The 16,515-nt window shown below is 40.2% G+C and overlaps 1 protein-coding gene and 1 pseudogene across 1 annotated transcript in view; one reads left to right on the forward strand and one right to left on the reverse strand.

Moving 5' to 3' along the window:
* ERO1B (endoplasmic reticulum oxidoreductase 1 beta) overlaps positions 1 to 16,515 on the forward strand; it is a 66,782-nt gene continuing 50,267 nt past the window's right edge. The window contains exons 1-2 of the mRNA XM_030812642.1: positions 1 to 358; positions 12,090 to 12,209. Of these exons, the coding sequence (XP_030668502.1) occupies positions 257 to 358; positions 12,090 to 12,209 (222 nt within the window). The 5' untranslated portion in view covers positions 1 to 256. The remainder of the gene's footprint in view (positions 359 to 12,089; positions 12,210 to 16,515) is intronic.
* LOC115835349 lies at positions 13,847 to 14,026 on the reverse strand (annotated as a pseudogene).

Genomic DNA, 16,515 nt, shown 5'->3' on the forward strand with positions numbered 1-16,515 from the left:
GGGGGCGTGGCCGAGGAGCCAAGCGAGCCGGGGGCGGGGCCGCCTGGGAGATGAAGTGGGGGCGCTCGCCTTTCCTGCCTCACTCGCGGCTGTCGGGTGTTAGGGAAAGAGTCGCCTGCCTCTGGACCGGAGCGCAGACGTCTGACCCTGGAGTCGTTTGGCCGCTGGGAACCGTTCTCTTGGGTCGTCGCCTGGGCCGCCCGCCGTTCCCCGGCCCCGAGGGGCCCGGCTGGCCGCGGCGTGCGGAGACGTCAGCATGAGCCGAGGGGTCCGCCGGGCAGGCGCTGGGCAGGGGGCAGCGGCCGCGGTGCAGCTGCTGGTCACCCTGAGCTTCCTCCGGAGCGTCGTCGAGGCGCAGGTAAGCCCGAGTGATGGCGGGCCGGGAACCCCCGGCCAAACACCCGCGGCCACTACACACGGGCCGCGGCTGTGACGCGGGGAGGTCCGGGCCTGGCCGGGCCAGAAAAGAGGTGATTTCTGGAGAGCAGAAAACCCGGGGAGCAGAGACCTGACCGTCCAGTGCGGGAAACATCTGCGAACCGCCCGCAGGGTGGGGGGACGGCGACGCTCCGGGTAATGGCAGTCAAAAGAGGAAGATGGTGACGGTCCCCCCGAGCTGTTTTCATTTTTTCCTTTCGGATGTTTTAAGCGGCTGGGAGTGTGGCGGGAGATGGGACAGGCATGAACCACCTCGGCTGTCTTGAGAAGGGAGCGAGGGCCCAGAGAAACGGTGACGTCCTTCCCTTCAGGAGTTAGCGAGGGAGGGAGACTGAGAGTAGGGGGCACTCCCCGCAGACCCCCGAGGCCCCGCCAGGCGCAGGGGATTGGGAGGGGACAAGACTTCGCTCGAACCGTCGGACTAGAGCTTTCTGGGCTGTTACCCTTCCTCGAGCACCTTCCCTTGCTCAAGATTGCTTTATTTTTACCCAGCTGAGCTGTGTCTGCCAAGTGGCATCGCCAGGTAAGTCCCAATACGAGACTGGGGGGGGGTATGAGTCTGGCGTTGTGGCTCGTGGATGGAGGCTCTGGCTCTGGCAGTCATGAGGTGCTGGCTGGTTGTTGATGTGAAGCGATGATTGCAAGTGTTCTCAGTGTGCTAGAAATCTGAGGCTTAGCTGACCAGATCCTTTCGCCTTCAGAGAGGTGTTTGCTTCTATTCAGTAGAATTTGAATTGATTGCCAGGTGCTGCTGCCTGTTGTCTGCACCTGCTGCAAGATGGCAGCACTGCTAAGGGCCAAAAAAATAAAACGAAGGTCTCAGGTGGCCTGATAATGAGGGGCGATGTCATTTGAAGCAATTAGTGCTCATCTAAGAAAAATTGAAGGTGACTGTGAGTGTAACCGTGAAAACATATTTTTCTGAGTTGAGTCACTTTATTTCATGGTTTTATGGTGCCCTGCACTAAATCCCAGAGTGCCTGAATAGTCCGTTTGTGTCTGTGTTTGAACCATAAAAATAAAAGGGGCAAACTTTTGGTATTGGGGAACATGTTAAAATGCAGATTCTCTGGCCCTACCTCCAGATGTATTGATTGGATCTGGAATGTGGCCCAGATATCAGCATTTTAAACAAACATTGCAAGTACAGTAACTGTAGCAAAGTTATCTTTTGACTACCTCTTGACCTCACTTGGAAAACACTGAGATGGAATAGATAGTGGTAATCTGGGCAGACTTACGAAAGTAAATTTTCCAAATTGTCTTTGGCAAAATTATTTTCTGGTCACTAGTTGAGTGTTTCTGAGTGAAATTTACAATTAGATATTTTTCTGAAGTGAGATTTCCCATTTTCTCTTTTTATATAGCACATATTTATGCTTATCTGTCTAGAAACTTCATTTTAGATTTTTTTCATTTACCACTAATTATGTGTAATTAATGTTTTATAATTTCATCTGCATTTTTAAAATCCTTGTGTAGAGATGGGGACTTACTATGTCGTTAGGCTGATCTTCAACTCCTGGCCTCCAGCGATCCTCTTACTTTGGCTTCCCAGGTGCTGGGATTACAGGTGTGAGCCACTGTGCCTGGCCTGCCCCTGTACTTTTAATTCCATTATGTCCAAATGAATATAAATATAGTTCGACAGTTAAAGATTTGTGAATATTTGAAGTAGCATTGTGCCAAACAGTCTTCCGAGTGAATATATTTGTTTTTTGTTGCCAGCAGTACTTTCTTTTTTTTTTTTTTTTTTTTGAGATAGTGTCTCACTCTGTTGGCCAGGCTGGAGTGCAATGGCATGTGTTGGCTCACTGCAACCTCTGCCTCACGGGTTCAAGCAATTCTCTCTGCCTCAGCTTCCCAAGTAGCTGGGATTACAGGTGCTTGCCATCGCGCCCGGCTAATTTTTGTGTGTGTGTGTTTCTTTGTTTGTTTGTTTGTGTTTTTAAGTAGAGACAGGGTTTTGCCATGTTGGCCAGGCTGGTCTTGAACTCCTGACCTAAGGTGATCCGCCTGCTTCGGCCTCCCAAAGTGCTGGGATTACAGGCGTGAGCCACTGTGCCCAGGCCGCCAGCAGTACTTTCTACTGTGCTGTTTTTTGTTTTGTTTTTTTTGAGACGGAGTCTCGCTCTGTGTCACCCAGACTGGAGTGCGGTGGCACCATCTTGGCTCACTGCAGCCTCCACCTCCTGGGTTCAAGTGATTCTTCTGTCTCAGCCTCCCGAGTAACTGGGACTACAGGTGTGTGCCACCATACCTGGCTAATTTTGTATTTTTTATTAGAGATGGAGTTTCACCATGTTGGCCAGGCTGGTCTCGAACTCCTGACCTCAGGTAATCCACCCGCCTTGGCCTCCCAAAGTGCTGGGATTACAGGCGTGAGCCACCGTGCCTGGCCTGATCATCTTTTAGATAGTACTTTAATCTATAACATGGTTACACGTACATTATCTCATTTTATTTGATACATCTCTCCGAAGTGGGACCATTGAGGTAATTGAAGTTCAAAGAACTTAAATGTCTTAATTGAGTGAGTGACTTTACAGTGGAGCCCTAATGTGGAACCCTTTCTGGTCTCTACAGTATGTTGGTATTTTCAGTTCTCTCTAGTATAGAAAAGGAGAAGGAAAATAGGAAAATCATAAAGTGGAATTCAGCCAGTTCTTTGACTTCATCCATATAATAAATTGGTAGAAAACTGATAAAGGGAAGAATTAGAATTTTTGAAAACTACCTCTGTTCACAAGAAAGCAAAGTCATTTAAGGAGATACGTATTTTAAATGTTATCTCCTTCCAAAATAAAAGCAGAAAAATATTTTCGAGCACACAAAATGATACGCGTTTGTATATCTCATGCCCCATTATTGTATAAATGAAATGTAAATATACTTTGGTAAAGCACTAGAAACTAAAGGCATAGTGCATACAAGTGATATAACAATATTCCTTTAAAAAGTAATTTCAATTAGATATATATAAGTTTTTCTAAATGCATTTCTGAGGTGGCATAAAATTGAGGAATACACAGAGCCCCTCAATATATGAAAAGCCAGAAACTTGGAACTCAAATAGTGCTGTACCGGTCCATTACTCTGAGGGCTTCTTCTAAACCCTAAAGATCTCGAGCTGCTTTAACAGTTGCATGGAGTGGAGTGGGCAAGAAATAACCCTGTGTCTGGCCAGTGAGAGGAAACTAATAGGAGGCTCCACCATAATTCATTTCTCGTTTACCCTTATGTTGAGGATGTAGCTGTTTGGAGCCTGGACTTCAAACAATTACATCCTCAGTATAAGGGTAAATGAGAAATGAAACCCATTCTAAGTAAGGGGAATAAAAGAAACTTGCTGGGAGAAGCAGGGAAGAAACTTTGAGAATTTGTAACCATGAGGCAGTCCTCACTCAGGTTTGCAAGCCAAATATTCTGGGAAGATTCATAGCAGTCTCAAATTTGTATGCCCCGGGTTACCAATAAAAGCAAATATCCATCACCTCTGGAGGAATTTATTTTCAACTCAAACCTTGAAAAATTATTGAAGATAAAGTGCCAAGGAGAATAAACAGCTAGCAGTAAAATATCACAAAACACACAAGGAAACAGGGCACCATGAATCAGATATTAGACACAGACAACAGAAACAAACACATAATGACCTTAGGTTCTGAAATTATCAGATAGATAATTTAATATCACTATGTTTAATGTGTTCAAATAAAAAGAAACGAAATATGAAAGGGAAAAAAGATTTTAAAGAGTGGCCAAAAAGATTTTAATAATAATGAATTAGAAGTTCTAGAACTGAAATTTAAAACTCAATGGATGGATTAAATAGCTGATCATATCCAGCTGAAGAAATGATTATTGAATTAGACAACCATTTCATGTCTTTTTTCTTTCTCCTTAATCCTCCATCACCTTTTCATCTATCCTTACTCTCAGTTCATACCTTACTAAAATTGGAGCAATCAGAAGAGAAATTCCATAGAGTAACCCACATCTATCCATTTACTAGTCTCTGTACCCACATATTTTGACTTCCTGCTGGTTACCATTGATGAACTGTGTGCTTTTATCAAAGGCAGTCCCTTCACTTGTATGTTAGGTCTCATTCCTTCTTTCCCACTCACGGACATGACTCCAGTAATCTTCTCTTTCTTTCCTGGATCATCAGTTTTTCCTTCTCAAATGGAATTTTACTGTCATCATGTATTAGTCCATTCTTTTTTTTTTTTTTTTTCCTGGAGTAGAGTCTCGCTCTGTCACCCAGGCTGGAGAGCAGTGGCTCAATCTCAGCTCACTGCAACCTCTGTCTCCCAGGCTCAAGCCGTTCTTATGCCTCAGCCTCCCAAATAGCTGGGATTACAAGCTCCTGCCACAATGCCCAGCTAATTTTTGTATTTTTAGTAGAGATGGGGTTTTGCCATGTTGGCCAGGCTGCTCTCAAATTCCTGACCTCAAGTAATCTGCCTGCCTTGGCCTCCCAAAGTGCTGGGATTACAGGCATGAGCCACTGTGCCTGGCTTAGTCCATTCTTGTATTGCTATGAAGAACTACCTGAGACTGGGTAATTTTTAAAGAAAAGAGATTTAATTGATTCACAGCTGTACAGGAAGCATGGCTGGGGAGGCCTCAGGAAACTTACAATCGGGGAAGTGCTGCACACTTTTAAACAACCAGATCTCATGAGAACTCACTATCAGGAGAACAGCAAGGGGGAAGTCCGCCCCCATGATTCAAACACCTCCCACCAGGCCGCTCCCCAACACTGGGGGGTTATAATCTGACACGAGATTTGGGTGAAGAGATAAAGCCAGACTATACATCATAAAACACGCTGCTAATTCTACTGTTTTAAAGTTATCTTTTGATCCACATATTCCTTCTGCCTTTGCCTATTTTTTCTGTTCCCTCTAGAAAATTCAAGAGTTAGATTTAATTTATTCTTCCTATGCTGGTTCTTCTATTTTTCAGCCCATTCTAATCAGACTTTTGCTCCCACCACACCTCTGAAACTGCTCTTGGCAAGGTCACCAATGTCCTCCTTGTTGCTAAGGCTAATGGTTTGTTCTTAAACCTCAGCTTTACCTATTGGCGGCATTTTTTCACAACTCATCACTCCTTAAAATAATTCTTATTCTGACATCCTGGATACTAAACTTTTCTGATTGTCTTCCTGTCTAGTGGACCAGTCTGTCAGCATTCTTTCTTTGTTCTTCCCCTGCCGTTGACCGCTAATCATTTGAACCTCAGGGTTCAAATCATGTACTCTTTCTTCTCTTTATCTTAGTCATCTCTTCTGGTCTCTTAGCTTTAAATACCAAATGTACAGTGGACTCTCAGTATTAGTCTCCAAGACTAGGACTCTCAGCTTTAGATCTATGTATCCAACTTCTTTTTCAACATCTCCTCTTGGATGATTAATAGATATTGCAAACTTGATATAGAAACCACATTTCTGATCTTTTCCCCCAAATCTAATTTTTCCGCAGTCTTCCCCCCATTATACATAAGCTCCAGCCAAATTGGCCTCCCTGTTGTTCTTAAACATGGCAGATACATTCTTGCCTGAAAGCCTTTGTACTGTTTCTTCTACCTAGCACACACTTTTCTCGTGTATTCATATGATTCACTCTGTTAGATTTCTGCTAAAGTGTCACTTTATCTGACATGTCTCTTGTCTTAAATGTCCCTGGCCATACAAATATAAAAGAGAAACCTTCTATCCTCACCAAATTCCTGTCACCCTTTGCTTAAAACTCCCCATTGGCTTCCTGTCTCACATGGTGTCATCCAAAAATATATTTGGTTTTTATTTCTGATTCCTGACGTAGAGCCCTTTAAAACCCTTGGATTTTCTTGTGTCATAGGCGTGCCTTTTGTTACTCATAATGAGCCCCTTTCAATCACACTCATGTTTATAGTAATGAAATGACTTAAGACAGGGACGCTACATAGCCTCAGGATTGGGGGCTGGTCACCACAAAGACCCAAGTGATTAGAAAGTTGAAACTTTTAGGCCCACCAATCTGCAGGAAGGGGAGAGGTGGGTGCTGGAGATTTAGCTCTGTAAGAACTCTTGAACAACTAGGTTTGATGAGCTTCTGGTTTGGGGAATACATTAACTTATTGGGAGGGTGGCATGTTGAGAGAGGGCACGGAGGCTCTGCACATCCCTCTGCCTTAGTAGCTTGCCTAATGCATCTCTCCCATTTGGTTGTTACTGAGTTGTATCCTTTATAATAATTGGTAACTGTAAGTAAAGTGTCTTTCTGAGTTCTGTAAGCCATTCTGGCAAATTATCAAACCTGCAGTGGAAGTGCTAGGAACCCCTAATTGACAGCCAGTCAGAAGAACAAGTGGCTCAGGACCTGAGATTTGTGTCAGGAGTGGGGCCGTCTTGTGGGACTCAGCCCTTAATTTGTGGGTCTGCACTGATGGTGGATAGTGTCAGAATTGAATTTTTGGACACCACCCAGTTGGTCTCAGAGTTGGAGAATTGGTTGGTGTGAGAAAATAACTCAGATTCAGTAAAAGCTAAAATCTTAATAGTGGTCTAATTCTCCTTCTTGCCTATTACATAGTCCTCCTTATTCCTCAGAAACACTGGGCAAGCTTACTGCATTAGGATCTCTGCAGTCACTCCCAGTGCCTGGAATGCTGTCCCCCCAGATACCTGCGTGTCTTGCTCCTTGCCAAAATTTCATGACACCTTCTGTAACTGTCCTATTTTAAATGGTTAGCAGCCCCAGTTCTGCAGTCTGTTTCCAGTCCCTAGTTTTCTTCTATATCACTTTATTACCCTCTGACATTCTGTACTTTGTTCATTCATTTTGCGACCCCTTTTCCCTATGAGAATGTAAACTCCTTGAGGGCAGAGATTTTTGTCTGTTTTTTTTTTCTTCTAATTTTATATCCCCAGCACTTAAAGCAGTGCAAATCTTATGTTGGGCCTCAGTAAATAGGCTGAATTAATTAATAAGTGAATGGAAGATAGATGTAAATAAATTATTCAGAATGAAATCTAAAGAGACAATGGGATAATAAATATTAAAGAGAACTTAAGATACCTGGAGAATAGAGTGAGAATGTCTAATATGTCTAATTGGAGTTCTAAAAGAATATAATAGAATAGGGAAGAAGCAGTATTGATTTCTGCAGATGAGTATGAAGAAGATAACCTAACAGAAAAGTGAATCAAAGATATAAATAGACATTTTACACAAGAAGAAATATAAATGTGTCGTAAAACATATCAACATTGTACCTTATTAGTGCAAATAAGAAAAAAGATAACCTTTCATGCTAACTAGATTGGCAAAAATTAAAACATAGATTAATATTAAATATTGGTGAGGATATGGGCTGGCACAGTGGCTCACACCTGTAATCCCAGCACTTTGGGAGGCCAAGGCAGGCGGATTACTGGAGGCCAGGAGTTTGAGACCAGCCTGGCCAACATGGTGAAACCCTATCTCTACTAAAAATACAAAAATTAGCTGGGCATGGTGGCATGTGCCTGTAGTCCCAGCTATTCGGGAGGCTGAGTCACGAGAATCACTTGAACCTGGGAGGCGGAGGTTTCAGTGAGCCAAGATTGTGACCCTGCGCTCTTGCTTGGGTGACAGAGTGAGACTCTGTATCAAAAAAAAAAAAAAAATTCATGAGGATATGGCTCAACAGTAACTCCCATTCATTGTTGGGGGGCTGGTAAATTGGTACAACTGTTTTGGAAATCACTTTGCCATTTCCTGAAAAAGCTGAACATACACTTTCAGCGGTTCCATTCCTAAGCGTATAACCTGGAGAAACTCTCTTTTTTTTTTTTTCTTTTGAGACAAGGTCTGGCTCTTTTCCCCAAGCTGGAGTGCAGTGGTGTGATTTTGGCTCACTGCAGCCTCGACCCCCTGGGTTCAGGTGATCCTCCCACCTCAGCCTCTTGAGTAGCTGGGACTACAGATGCTCACCACCAGACCTGGCTAATTTTTGTGCTTTTTTAGAGACAGGGTTTTGCCATGTTGCCCAGGCTGGACTCAGTTCTCCTGTGTCCACCTCCCAAAGTGCTAAGATTACAGGTGTGAGTCATTGTGCCTGGCCCAACCTGGAGAAACTCTTGCATGTGTTTTTACACCAGGATATGTGTCCAGAAACATTTGTGTAGCAATGTTCTTTAGCCAAATCTGAAAACAATCTAAATATGGATTGTGGTAATTTTCTATTGCTGTTGTGACAAATTGCCACAAATTTAATGACTTAAAAACAACATAAATTTATTATGCTGTAATTCTGGGGGCCAGAATTCTGAAAATGGGATTTACAGGGTTAAAATCAAGATGTCAGCAAGGTTGCATTTCTTTCTGGAGGCTCCTTTTCAAGCTTCTAGATATTGTCATGATTTTTGGCTTATGACCTCTTTATTCCTTCATCTTCAGAGCCAGCAGTATAGCATCTTCTAGTCTCTCTCTGACTCTGACACTCCTGCCTTCCTCTCTCATAAAGAACTTTGTAACTACACTCGTCTCACCTGAATAATCCAGTATACTCTTTCTACCTCAAGATCCTTAAATTAATCACATCTTTGAAGTCCCCTTTGCCATGCAAAAATAATATATTTGCTTATTTCAGGAATTAGGGACATCTTGGGGGTGGGGCATTCTGTCTACCGTATGCATCAAGAGTAGAATGGATAAATTATGATATTCTAATAAAATGTAACACTTGCAACAGGGAAAATGAATGAGGTACTACAAACCTCATCATCATAGATGCCATAATAAAGTGTTAGCAAAAGAGGCACATCACAGAAAAATTCACACATTAGATTCCATTAATATTAAAGTTCAAAAATGGGGGGAAAAACCTCAAGCATATTGTTTAGGGATGCATTACCAGAAAAGGAAAAATTGATAACAAAAACAAGATTTATTTCTACCTTTAGGGAGAGGGAGGTAGATGTAATTAAAGAGGAGCTTAAAGGATACTGGCAGTATTTATTTTTATTTTTTATTTTTTTCCTAAGATTCAGGGGGTACATGTGCAGGTTTGTTACATGGGTATAGGGAATTTTTCAGCTCTTGTCCCCCTCTCTCCTCACCTTTTGGGGTCCCCAGTGTTGTTTCCTTCCTTATGTTCACATATACTCAGTGTTAGTTCCCACTTACAAGTGAGAACATGCAGTATTTGATTTTCTGCTTTTGCATTAATTCACTTAGGATAATGGCCTCCAGCTGCATCCATGTTGCTGCAAAGGACATGATTTCATTTTTTTAAATGGCTACTTAGTATTCCATGGTGTACATGGACCACATTTTCTTTATTCCATCCACCGTTGATGGGCACTTGACTATGTGATGATTGCATGACTTCACTACTGTGAATAGTGCCGTGATAAACGTTCAATGCAGGTGTCTTTTTGATATAATGATTTCCTTTGGGTAGATAGATGCCCGATAGTGGGATTGCTGGGTCAAATGATGGTTCTACTTTTAGTTCTTTGATAAATCTCCATATTGTTTTTCATAGGTGTTGAACTAATTTACATTCCCGCTAACAGTGTATAAGCGTTCCCTTTTTTCCACATCCTTGCCAACATCTGTTTTTTTGTTTTACTTTTTAATATGATACTGGCAGTATTTAAAAAGCTTTTGGTGATACACAGGTTTCTGTCTCAGTAGTCTTTTAAAGGTTACGAATATGTACATGGCAACTTTGTTAACCCATCCCCTACCACAATTAAAATGTTTTAAAGAAGTAAAATATGGTGCTTTATAAACTAAAAGTCAACAATTTAAGAAAAATTTATAAGAAAGAACAACAAAACTCAAGCATATTGTTTAGGGATGCATTACCAGAAAAGGAAAAATTGATAACACAACAAAAACAAGATTTATTTCTACCTTTTGGGAGAGGGAGGTAGATGTAATTAAAGAGGAGCTTAAAGGATACTGGCAGTATTTATTTTGTTATTTAATTATATATATAAAGAACAATCACTAGATAAAATATTTTTAAAACCTAGAGAGCTTTTTGGTTTGTATTTTTTTCCTATTTAGGGGCTAGCATTTGAAGTCTTTACAAACATATTTCAGACTGGCTGGGGAGGAAGGAAAAAATAGAATTCGCAGTCTTGTAAGTAGTAAGTGAGAGCAATGGAATGAAATTTGGGAGTTAGTGACAGGATCCTAGTGAGTCAGACAGCAAAGTAAATGTAACTCTAGAGCCAAAATTCTTGATAATGATCACTTATCTCAAGATAATATAGCCCTAACTCTGTTGAAGGGAGTCTGGGGACACATTTATACTCCTAGGGAGAGAGAATGAGAATGAAACAGCTTGCAAGGACTGGTTTCCAATTTCTGATCATTACTTGCATATATTCCTCCTATGGACCATATAAATAACCTTTAACAGGCTGAGACCCATTTTTTGTTTTTTGAAAATTTTAGTTGTAAGTTCATATGCGGTTGCAAGAAATAACACAGAAATCCCATATACTCTTTATCTATTTATCCCAATGGTAACATCCTGTAAACATGTAGTACAGTGTTATAATTGGGACATTGACAGTGATAGGATCTACTGATCTTGTTCAGATTCTCCCAGTTTTACTTGTTTTGTTTGTGTGTGTATGTATTAGTTCCATATAATTTTATCACATACGTAGGTTCATGTGTTCACCATCACAGTCAAAATACTGAACAGTTTTGTCACCACAAATATTCCTTCTGTTGCCCTTTTATAACCACTGTTTCCTTCCTACCCTACCTACCCCACAGTCCATCCACTACCCCAGTCCCTAATCCCTGGCAACAAATAATATGCTTTCCATTTCTAAAATTTTTTCATTTAAAAAGTGTTCTGTAAATGGAATCATATAGTGTGTAACCTTTTGGCTTGGCTTTTTCATTCAGGATAATTCCTGGAAGATAAATCCAGGTTGCGCATATCAGTCAATAAATTCCATTTTTAATTTAGCCGAAGATTGTTTTATGGAATTTTGGGACTCTAAATTCACTTTGAAAATACCAATTTCTCTTCTTGGATTAGCAAATAATCTTTGAATAGTGGTTAAGATCATGATTTTAAAGTCTGATAGATTGGGAATAAGTTTCATTTCTACTTTGGAAAAATTACGATAAGGCTGCTAAACCTTAATTTCCTTATATATAATATGAAGATTATAATACCTCATTCATGGAATACTTTTAAAGAGGAAATGAGATAATGTAAAGCTCTTTATACTGTGCCTATCATGTAAGTGTTCCATAAATGGCCACCTGAAGGAAAGATAAAAGACATGGGTTATTATAGCAATATTATTACAGTCTGTAACTTCTAGGTTAGTTTGGGAAGATATTGCTTTGGTATTCCAGTGGCCACTTGGATTTCATATATGTTTAAGTAGAGGAAGGAGAATTCAATATTCTCCAAGTGCTAAAGAAAAATGTTCTTCCAAATGGGTATAGCTGATCTTTCTATTGTTTTTTATTTCATTGACCACAGTAAAAAGTAAGTTGACTGCTTTAATGTTGTATCTTAATCAGCAAGTACTGGCTAACTTGAATGAACAAATTACATTTTTATATAATAGTATAGATTTGTTAAGGTTGAAACATCAGTAGTTTACATATTTTAAATTATATAAATTCTAGGTCACTGGAGTTCTGGATGATTGCTTGTGTGATATTGACAGCATTGATAACTTCAATACCTACAAAATCTTCCCCAAAATAAAAAAATTGCAAGAGAGAGACTATTTTCGTTATTACAAGGTAAGGTTGTAATTTTTTATTCTGTTGATATCAAAGGTTTATATGTGACCTTCATGATCCTTTTGAAAGCCCATTTCAGTTCCTGTCAGCATCCTGTGTATATCTTTCATCATTGAATTTATTATGTATCGTAGTGAAAACCTATTGATCTTTTTAAACAGTACAAATCTTAGCCCCCTTCCTTTGTATGGGGAGTTCCTCATTTTTCAGTTTTGGTTTTTAGGCAGAGACTACTCTCTCTACAGAAGCTGAAAATGCCACAGACTTATTTTGTCAGCCTCTCTTATAACATAGTTCTGCCATCTGGACACACCTACTCAGCCTTTGAGTTCTGCTGATGGCAGTGTGCTAGCATTGTTAGCAGTGGAAAGGACCACAGCAGCATCTTTGTTGGACCTCTTTCTGAGAGGGCCGGCAAAACAGGCTGAGGCTTCAAGTAGACCACTACCGAGAGTAATGTTCCAGAATTGGTTCTTAAATCTAGTAATAGTCTACTCTAGACCTTTACAAAATAACTGGTGATAGTTTAAAGGCAGCAGCAATCTTTAAATATAGCAGTAAGGCAATATTCAAAAGAACAGTGTTTTAAATTTTAGAACAACATTTTATTTTATTTTTTATTATTCTTACTATTTTTGAGATGAAGTCTTGCTCTGTCACCCAGGCTGGAGTGCAGTGGCACAATCTCAGCTCACTGCAACCTCCGCCTTCTCGCTTCAGGCGATTCTTCTGCCTCAGCCTTCTGAGTAGCTGGGATTACAGGCACCTGCCACCATACCCGGCTAGTTTTTGTATTTTTAGTAGAGACGGGGTTTCGCCATATTGGCCAGGCTGGTCTCAAACTCCTGACCTCAGGTGATCCACCTGCCTCGGCCTCCCAAAGTGCTGGGATTACAGGCGTGAGTCACTGTGCCTGGCCTAAATATATATATATTTTATTATTTAATCATATAGGTATGTTTTTGTTTTTGCTTTTTTTAGAGACGGGGTCTTGCCATGTTCGTCCAGGCTGATCTCGAATTCCTGGCCTCAAGTGATCTCTCTCTCTCTCTCTCTCTCTCTCTCTCTCTCTCTCTCTATATATATATATATATATATATATATGTATATTTGTTTCCTAGGCTTAAGTCAGCTAAATTAAATTTTGGTTTTTTTTTTAGACGGAGTCTCGCTCTGTCGCCCAGGCTGGAGTGCAGTAGTGTGATCTCAGCTCACTGCAACCTCCGCCTCCCGGGTTCAAGCAATTCTCCTGCCTCAGCCTCCCGAGTAGCTGGGATTACAGGCGCCCACCACCACGCCTGGCTAATTTTTGTATTTTTAGTAGAGACGAGGTTTCACCATGTTGGCTAGGCTGGTCAATTTAAATATTTTTGAGGATTAAAAAAAGCTAGTATCTTGTGCAGAAAGATAACAAGAGAATTAAAGATTTGGGAACACATCTCTCTTATCAGCACCAGGAATATCCAAAAAAGGTGATGTATGTTTCTCCTCTGTAAAAAATCCTTTAGGAAAGCATATTTCATGAATTTATTTCAAAGAGTAATCTATACCTAAATAAACTATTGAGTGTCTGTTACTCTAGGCATTTTACATACGAATAAGACATGTGCTTTTTTTTTTTTTTTTTTTTTTTTCCGGAGGGGTGCACCGTTCCTGGAAGTACTGCAATACCAGGTCGATGTGAGGAGTGGATGGAGCAGGCTCCTATTCCATCTCCCTACTCCAAAAATCCATTTAATATATTGTTCTCGGATAGAGAACATATCAGGTATTAACAGATACTTCACTTGATCTTAGCCAAAAGGCCGGGAAGCGATTGGAGAGACAGGTGCTTCTTTAAATTCCCACCACTAAATCTATAAATCTAAGTGCATTTGTAGCTGCTTTCTCTTGTTTCTTTTCTACCATAACATTGAACTATATGAAATATTTACTTTTATATTTCAAAATGGTTGAACATGCCGGTTTTATATGGCTCAATGTAATACAATGGGGGAAGTGGTTCTTGTATCAAAAACCATCTCTTCACAAGAGGTCCAGTTCACATCTCTACATAATGTTAAGTCCCTCACTCTTTCACTCCTTCACTTTGGGTTTATATCTTCTGTTTCTCTATCCCTAGCAGGCTTGGTCAGTAGAAGTACTCAAATATTTGAATGTTTGAATGAATATCTCATTTAATCTTCACACAAAAATTTTCTCAATATTAGTCACATTTTCCAAATGAAGAAGTAATAGTTTAGGTATTCCAGGTAGGGTATTTTTGTTGGCTAACAAACAAAACAGAAGTTTTATTAAGAAAAGATATGAAGTAGCTAACAAAATTGAAAGACAAGCTGAGGAAGCATACTTCAGAAAAGATAAAACTAAAGCTGGAACTAATGACCAAAATTTTCTTTAAGGAACCACTGGGATTTTGTATCAAATTAACTATTTTCCCATATTTTCCAAACTTTATGCAAGAGTTGTATTTCTGTCCAGGTAGGGTCATATGACCCCTTGGACTGAAAGAAGGAAGGACACTTTGATTAACAGTCCCATTTGCATGAGTAAAAGTGGAGTCATTGTTTCCCAAAGGGAAATTAGGGACTGTTACAAAAGAAGGAATAATGGAAGTTGGATAGGCAAAAGTGACAATGGGGCTCTTGGCTACTCAACAGTCTCATTCTTCCTCTTACACATGCAGTTTAAAAATGTTCTGATCAACACAGTGAAATTATTCCATATGAAACCAGAACATGCTCATACCCTCTCACAGAGGAGGGTTAATGCCATGATCTAGTTAATGCATTCAGCTCTAACTCTAGGATATTTGGGTGATACCTACTCCTCTTTTTGTTCTGTCAGCCTATAAAAGAAATAAAAAGGAATATACTCTACTCAATATACTCTACCTACAACAGTGGCAAAAGAAAGGAAAGCTTTAAAAAGAAAAAGCTAAGAGAAGAGGTTAATTTATTTTTTTTTTAATTTTAATTTTTTTTTTTTTGAGACAGAGTCTTTCTCTGTTGCCCAGGCTGGAGTGCAGTGGTACACTCGTGGTTCACTGCAACCTCACCCTCCCAGGTTCAAGTAATTCTCCTGCCTCAGCCTCCTGAGTAGCTGGGACTACAGGCCCACACCACTACACCCGGCTAATTTTTATATTTTTAGTAGATACGGGGTTTCACCATGTTGGCCAGGTTGGTCCGCAACTCCTGATCTCAGGTGATCCACCCACCTTGGCCTCCCAAAGTGCTGGGATTACAGGCATGAGCCACCATGCCCAGCCAAAAAGAGGTTAATTTTAAACACGTGATTCAGCAAGCAAGGAATACAGGTGGAGGTTAACAGTCCGCCTTTATGCAGTTGGGCAGTTGGCTGCTGTAGCTGGTATTTCTAACTTCTCTTTTTTACTTCTTATTCCATTCCTTTATGCACTAAATATTTATTGAATGATTAGTTTGTGTCAGGTACTATGGATATAGTAGTGAATAAGACAAAACTTTTCTGATAAGAGAGACAAACAATAAACAAGTAAACAATAAAATATAATTTCAGATGCTTATAAGGTAAGTTCTATGGAGAAAAGTAAAGTAGGAGAGAATGAATATTGGAGAATTGGAGGGTGGGAGAGGTAGGTAGCCCTACATTAAAGAAAGCATTTGGGAAAATAAGGTATTTATGCTAATGTAACATTTGAGCAAAGTCCTACCTAATGTGAAAGAGCCATGAGAAGGTTTGGGGAAAGAACATTCCAGGGAAAAGATGTAGAATACCAAGTAAATGGTCTTGAGATAGAAATAAACTTGGTGTGTTGAATAGGCAGAAAGCTGGTATAGCTGGAGGAAAGTGAATGAGAGGGAGAGTTGGAAATATAGGTAGTCACCAGATTTAAAAAACAGTAGGATCATATTGACCATGTAAGGATGCTGGATTTTATTTTAAGCAGGATAAGAAACTACTGAAGGGATTTTTGTGCAAAAAAGACTGTAAGGGTAGAAGACAAGAAATAGAGGAACCATTTAGGAGACTGTTGCATTAGTTCATATAAAAACAATACAGATTTGCAATAGAATGCTAGAGCTGAAAAATGTAGAAAATGATCAAATTAGGGTTGTACACAAAAGGTAACACCAGCAAGCTTTTCTGGTGAATTGAGTGTGAAGTATGATGATAGAAATGAAATCAAGGATGATGCCTAAGTTTTGAGTGCACATATACAAGCGCAAATATACATATATGTAAAATCATGACCAAATAGATTTTATTCCAAGAATGCAAGGATGATTCTTGCACTGATGTTGATCATCAACAAAATTCAATA

This window comes from Nomascus leucogenys, chromosome 5 (genome assembly GCF_006542625.1).
Source record: "Nomascus leucogenys isolate Asia chromosome 5, Asia_NLE_v1, whole genome shotgun sequence".
In the NCBI taxonomy this organism is placed as follows: Eukaryota; Metazoa; Chordata; class Mammalia; order Primates; family Hylobatidae; genus Nomascus; species Nomascus leucogenys.